The sequence below is a fragment of the Panulirus ornatus genome, chromosome 12, assembly GCF_036320965.1.
Source record: "Panulirus ornatus isolate Po-2019 chromosome 12, ASM3632096v1, whole genome shotgun sequence".
NCBI classification, from domain to species: Eukaryota; Metazoa; Arthropoda; class Malacostraca; order Decapoda; family Palinuridae; genus Panulirus; species Panulirus ornatus.
This window is the reverse complement of record NC_092235.1, coordinates 65,634,945-65,641,852: the sequence shown is the minus strand read 5'-3', so window position 1 is coordinate 65,641,852 and position 6,908 is coordinate 65,634,945. Positions and strand designations below refer to the sequence as shown.

General features: G+C 47.7%; 1 protein-coding gene across 1 annotated transcript; it reads right to left on the bottom strand.

Annotated features, from left to right (window-relative positions):
• Nucleotides 1-407: 407 nt before the first annotated feature.
• Nucleotides 408-5,096, bottom strand: LOC139752154 (toll-like receptor Tollo). The gene has a single exon (XM_071668088.1). The coding sequence runs from the start codon at nt 4,953-4,955 to the stop codon at nt 906-908; it is 4,050 nt and encodes a 1,349-aa protein (XP_071524189.1). The 5' UTR covers nt 4,956-5,096; the 3' UTR covers nt 408-905.
• Nucleotides 5,097-6,908: the final 1,812 nt, after the last annotated feature.

Below are 6,908 nucleotides of genomic sequence, written 5' to 3'. Positions count from 1 at the left end.
TATATATATATATATATATATGTATGATTTTTTTTCCTTTCTTTTTTCTATAGTCATATATACTGTGAGTTGTGCACCATCTGATGTGAGTGTATAGGAGTATTTATTCTACCTGATAATCCGAAGAATTTTTTATATCCTTTTTGAATTCCAAACAACTCGACATATATTTTCGTACTTTCACTCATTATTTATTTTCCATATTCCTTACTATACCATGAATTTTTTGTTGTTGATTGATATATTCAAATAGTACTCTATAAATCTCTCTATCATATTTGTTTTTACTAGTTTTAAAGCCATAGTTTCATTATTAACACCTTTCAGTTAACATTACTCTCTCAATGAATGTCGATATTTTTATATAGATATATATTTAGAATCAGGGTCGTAAAAATAGACATACATAACAAATAATGATTTTATTTTTGTAATTATTTGATTTTATAAAAATACCCGTTATGACTCATGACTTTGAGCTCAATGTAACAGCTAATATTATCACACTTTGGCAAAAGATATCACGATTTTATACATAGTCAAATATCATACATGTATATACACAGGTCAGACAATATTGTGAATAAGGGGAGAGCGCACTACACAAGCTACGGTTAAAATCCAGCCAATTTGCTACAACGAAGGCCGTAAATTGAAGGCACTAGAACAGCTGTCTCTCACGTTGTTGACTAGACACAAACATTATGACACCCTTGACAGTCAGTCGCCTACGCTACATACTAGTGTCCTTGGTCCAGCTCATCCACAGTCAACATAGGTCTGTCTTCCACACACACACACACACACACACACACACACACACACACACACACACACACAAACATACGTTACCTTAACAGTAAAATAATCCAGATATATAATTTGTCTTAAAATTTGATACATATTTATATGAAATAGGACGCACTGACTGCAGGCTGCTGGTCGAACGACTGTAACGCCGTGCCCGTGAGGGGTCGACGCTGCTGGTTGGTACAGTGCAGTTCCTGGGGTAGGTACTGACGTCGCTCCAGCTGCTGCTGCTGCTGACGGAGATGGTGGTGTAGGTTGTGTACTGACGGGAGCGTGGACGGGGGCAACGCCGGCGTCGTCTCGTCAATAGAAGCGTAGATGTGCGAGTTGCGAGCGGCGGCGTAGTCGATAGACATGTAGGAGTGATTGAGACTCGGGGTAAGGCTGGACTGGGCTGTCTCCACGCTGACGAAGGTCTTATCCAGCTCGCCAGGGTCACTGCTTATGGACGGCTGCGTCTGATGATAGTGGTGCTGCTGGTGGTGATGAGAGACGGGCGTCTTCAGGGTGTTGGTGAGCACCATGCTGGGCATCAACTGGCCCTGTCTCAGCGTTTGGGACGGGGTCAAGACAGGCATGCTGTTCCTCATGATGTAGTTGGTCTCGGTGATATAGCACTGCTGGTTCTTGTTTGCTCCGCCGGGCAGGGCAGCGTGAAGCTTGCTCCAGAACGACTTATCCTCGTACTTGAGTTTGCATGCACTTTTCACAATGGCTGTGAGATCGGAGTCCATGTCACTCTCGTTCACTTCACCACACATAACAACAATCACTCGGTTTTTCATGCTTTTCAGTGCCTCTAAATGAGCTGCCTTGAATGAGAATTTACACCAATCGTGATCAACAAAGTTTTTAGTTAAGACTAGAATGACCTTCTGACTTGACTCTATTGAATGAACGATAAAATCTCCCACATATGTACCTACAGTGTGATAATCTCTGGAGGTAAGGCACAGTTTGTAGGAGGGGTCACCGTTCTCAAGTTCGGAGGCGAACACTTCTGTCACGAAGGGCGCGTCCATTTCACTGTAGCTGACGAAGGCGTCGTAGATCATGTTCCTCTCCTCCTCCTTGGTTGGTGCAGGCTGCGACGGGAAACACTTTAACCCACACTTTTTCGACACGCTTGCTTGCAGACGCACTCTGAATACAGCAAATCCAACAGCCAGCACCAGGACCAAGAAGATGCCCAGAGTGATCAGAACTGGATGTAGAAAGTCATTCTCCAACTTCTCCTGCACGATAGACGTGGCTACGAAGTTCTCACAGGAGTAGGAACTTTCCAGGACATAGGGGCCTGGATCTCCAGAGGAGTTGGAGACGCAGAATATGGTCTTGGAGTCCTTGACCACATCAGTTTCTCGGATGAGCCAGTTCTTGAAGTCTACCATATACTGACATTGACAGGACCACAAGTTGACACCGAGGGTGACGTCTTTCAGGCCCTTGTTGAGCTTCAGGTGCCAAACGGGGAAATCAAACAAGAAGTTCCCGTCCAGTCTGAGGACTTCAAGTGCTTTCAGACCTGCGAAAGTGGCATTATTAATCACCTTCAGTCGATTGTTTTGGAGGTACAGCTCGCGAAGATGTTCAAGATGCTCAAACTCAAAACCCTCGAGGTTGACTAGCATATTGTCATGAAGATGAAGCTGCTTGAGAGACGAAAGACCATGGAAAGTTCTATTCTGGATCCTCTCGATCCGAGAACTATTGAGATAGAGTGCCATCATATTCTTACGACCGATGAGTTGATGGGCATCCAGGACGGGCATCTCGTTGTTGTCCATGAACACGACCGTTGCATCCATAGGGATATCGTCTGGAAGCTGATGGTGATTTCTGGAAGAGCAGTCGACGATGTTGGTAGCCCATGTTTCGTCGTGGTAGCACGAACAACCGTGAGGACAGGTCATCTGACAGTCACAAGCAATAAAGTCACAGCACTGGCAGAGAGCGAAGCAGTGGGAGGTATACGGGCAGAGGAACTGGGAGGGCTGAGTCTCTAGGAAGGGGACTCTGTTCTCTGCTGATCGTGGGTAGGGGAGCGTGCAAATCACCTTGTCGAGGTCCATGACGCGCGGATGCTGCCTCAGCCCGCTGATTTGGTGGACGCGGTGCATCCACTCCATGTTACAGTCGCAGAAGATGGGGTTGCCACCGATGTAGAACTCGGGCAGGTCACGCTCCTCGGGAACTGGGGGAAGGTTAATGGAATTTAGGTCGAGCTTACTGAGAAGGTTGTCATATAAATCCACCATAGAGAGATTATGTTTCTCAGCAAATGTCCCGGCAGAAATACGTGTAATTCTGTTGCTGTTGACAAAAAGAAGCTCCACACTATTTGGCACAGAGGATCCCGTGAGAGTTTCCAAGTTGTTATGACTCGCGTCAAGTGTCCTCAGTTCTAACTTACTCTCAAGGCTGAAATAATTTCCCAGGTCACCAATCCTATTGTTATGGAGGTCGAGATACTGGAGCTGATAGGGAATGAGAGCGTAGTCAAACCAGGTGATATTGTTGTCGGACACGTTCAGCCACAGGAGATTTGGCAGAGACGCAAACAAACCGTTGATGTCACTCATCTTATTCCCGTCCATACGCAGCAACTGCAGGGCCGTATTGGTATCGAACACACCATGAGGCACTGGCCCCAGCTCGTTCCGGGAGAGATCCAGAACTTCAAGGTCTTCCAGGCCAGTCAGACATCCCTGGCAAAGACCTTTCAGGAGATTGTTGGAGAGGTCAAGGTGCCGCAGGGCTGTCAGGTTGGTGAGGTCACCCTGCGACACGGTGCTCAGCTGATTGTGGCTGATCCTTAGAGTTCGTAGAGACACAGCCTCACGAACGGCCTCGGGAATCTCCCGAAGGAAATTATACTCGAGGCGGAGGTCACGGAGACTGGTGCAATTATCGAAAGCTTCAGACGCGATCTGGGAGATGTTGTTGTGCGAGACGGACAGAGAAGACAACACATGCAAACCCGAGAGACTACGTGCTTCCATAGCAAGCAGGTAATTGTAGCTGAGGTCCAGTCGATGAAGATTGGCCAGAGGAGAAAAGGTCATGTCACTCACCGCAATCAGATCGTTGTGGCTCAGGTCGAGTACTTGTAGAGTGGACAGGTCGCGGAACATGTCGAGTGTGACCTGGGTGAGGCGATTGTGGCTGAGGTTGAGTACGACCAGTCTCAGGAGGCCGCGGAAGGTGTCAACAGTCACCCACTCCGACGTTAACAGGTTGTGCGACATGTCCAGGACTGTGAGCTGGCTGAGGGCAGAGAAGAGCCCTGGAGCAAGCACGCTTACACTGTTGTTCTGCATGTAGAGCTCCGTCAGTCCCAGGGTCTCGTTGAACACCTCCGGTGGGAGAGCCGCGAGACGGTTACTGGAGATGTTCAGTACGTTGAGCGCGGTGAGCCCCAAGAAAGCCCCGTCGGCCAGCATGGACACATCGTTGTACTGGAGGTATAGTTCTCGCAGCGACTCTAGCCCCGCCAGGCCAGACTCCGGGAGCAACACCAGGTCGTTGCCGGAGAGGTCGAGGGTGACCAGATGGGCCCCACAGCTCCCCGTGACGCCTACCTCCGACACATCCTGCAGGCGGTTCCAGGTGAGGTTCAGGTGACGAAGTGCCGGCAGGGGACAGAACACGCGCTCGGGCAGGTTCCAGATGTTGTTCTGGCCAATGTCAAGGCGTTCCAGATGTGGCATGCCGACCAGACTGTCAGGGGTCAGTTCCAGGGCCATGGCACTCCAGTCGCTGTTGTGGGTCCTCACTGTTAAGCGCTTCATGGCGTCCAGCCCCAGGAAAGCGCCGGGCGGAAGGCTCGTCAGTTTACAGTACTCGATGGCGATTGTGTCTAGATTGTAGAGCCGCTGGAACATGCGAGGCTGGAGCGAGGACTGGAAGAATAACACATCATTGCAGGTAATTTCCAGCGCGGATATATGTTCACTCTGAGAAATCGAAAAGTTACTGCTGTCGAAGTCACTACCAATTGTTCTCAAGCTGCAAGACAGAGCCACTTCGTCTCTCCCAGTGTCGCGCAATGTCCAGTCACAGTTTTCGGAAGCATTGTACGCAAATGCCAATGAACATGTTGCAAAAACACTTGCCAAAACGTATAATGCCACAATAACCTTCATAGTGGTGGTAGGTGAATGGTACCACAAAATCACAATGGTTCGTAGGAGGTTATGTTAGCACACCTCGGTCATGTCAGCGGAGTTCACAAGTGACCACGACAAACAAGTGGTACATCCTCCTACTGACAGCGCGAGATATAAACTAACCGCTGGACCACACTACCGCCTCTACTTGTAACTTGGGCCGCGACCCGGGAAGCTGCCGTTCCTCACCAGACACCGTAATTTGGGAGCTAACTTTAGCGAGAGTTGCGGCTTTGGGATTTGTTGGTATCGATCTTTTCTGCATTGTTTTGCGTTCATTTCTTGTTTGCAATGATGAATACGAGGATTCTATTTTTCCTTTTTGATATATACATGAAATAATAGATGGTTAGTTATTACGTCAACCACCAGATCGGCGCCACAAGTCGAGAGAACGAGGGGTCAATGGGAGGAGCTTAACAGGGCCAGACGCCAGCTAAGACGAGATTTTTAAGAAGAGGAATATTTCCTCTGTCTTCGAGACTATAAAGTTCTTTGTCATATGCAGAAAGATTTTCCCAGATACTGTCGAAGAATTTTAACGTGGGAAAGACATATTGTGAACACAGGGCATCTTGGGGAATGCTGTGTACTTGAAACCATTCCCATATAGCAGTGATAAGCCTTCTTTCATGAGTATTTTGTATCATATTGTTGACTCTCGTTACAGCACAGGTTTGTGTATTTTTATGTATTAAGTGTATTCGCAGGATAACCGAATGTAAACACGATGTAGAGCAATCTTCCAGGAAGGGAGGGGAGGAGCTTAAACGTTTGTTTGGAAGCTGGGTATGAGGTGCCCGATCGCTGATCATACCATCATTAAACTAGAATTACTTTGTGGGCCATTACTGATCATCATTCTATCCACGGGGTAGTATGATACTCTATTGCCCTCTTAGATCAGCTCATCAGGAGTGTAATAGTTGCGTTAGAGGGGTGTAGAAATTAAAATACGCAAACGGGTGTATGTGGCGTCATGGGTTGGTGGATGTATGGGCGGAGCCCATGGCTGCCCGCCGACGCCCCTCCTCCTCCACCTCCTCCTCATCGTGAGTTTTCTCCCTCCCGTGTTAGGCTTCCAGCCAGCCAGCCAGCAGTTCCTCCTGGTCACTTGCTGGTTGCGATGGCCTCGCTGACCTCCTGTGTCTGGGCTCATCAGTGATTAAAACAGATCCCCTCTGGTGTGGTTCTATCTACCTGAATCAGGTGATTCCATTATTCTTGACCGAGTTGTCTTTTCTTATTTCTCGTCTGGCATTCATGGACATTGGTGATTTCTCAACCTCAGCGCTGCTACGGTTTGTAGCAGCGCCGAGACGTGGCTCAAACAGGGCCGGTCGGTGAACGCCGTTTGAATCCCTCGCATCTCTTGAGGCTCTGTATTTTTACGTAGGCGCATCTCATATTGGACAGGCGAGCTGTCAAGCCTCGTCGAGCTGATCCTGTCAAGCGCGGTTAGCTCAGGGTCGCTGTGAATAATTTCAGGACTTTAGAAATTCTGGGGAATTGTCCAAATGCGGCCATTTGGCTGGCGTCCACCGTCTCTACTTGTTTGGAAAATGTCGGTTAAGTGGGTTTTCTGAAGGTGTGATTCCCAAGAGATCTCCATCCCGAATATATTTTTGTTCTCTTGGGAGACAGGCTTTTAAGGAGAACAACTTCTCCCTCAAATCAAATGAAATAGACGATTGCGTTCTGTGGGAGGCTGTTTTTCTTTTTTTTTCTAAAGCTACTTTTAAAGAAGAAAGAAGTGTTGAGGATAGAGACAAACAAAAGGAAAGATAAAGGGTAAGAAAGACAAGAGGTTTGAGGGAAACAAAAAATAGGAAGACTGACCACATAACTTGGGCCATTTGAGTGTAAGAAACGATTAGTAATAATTTTCTTATCATAAGCAATACGGACCTTTTGACGGTATCAATTGCG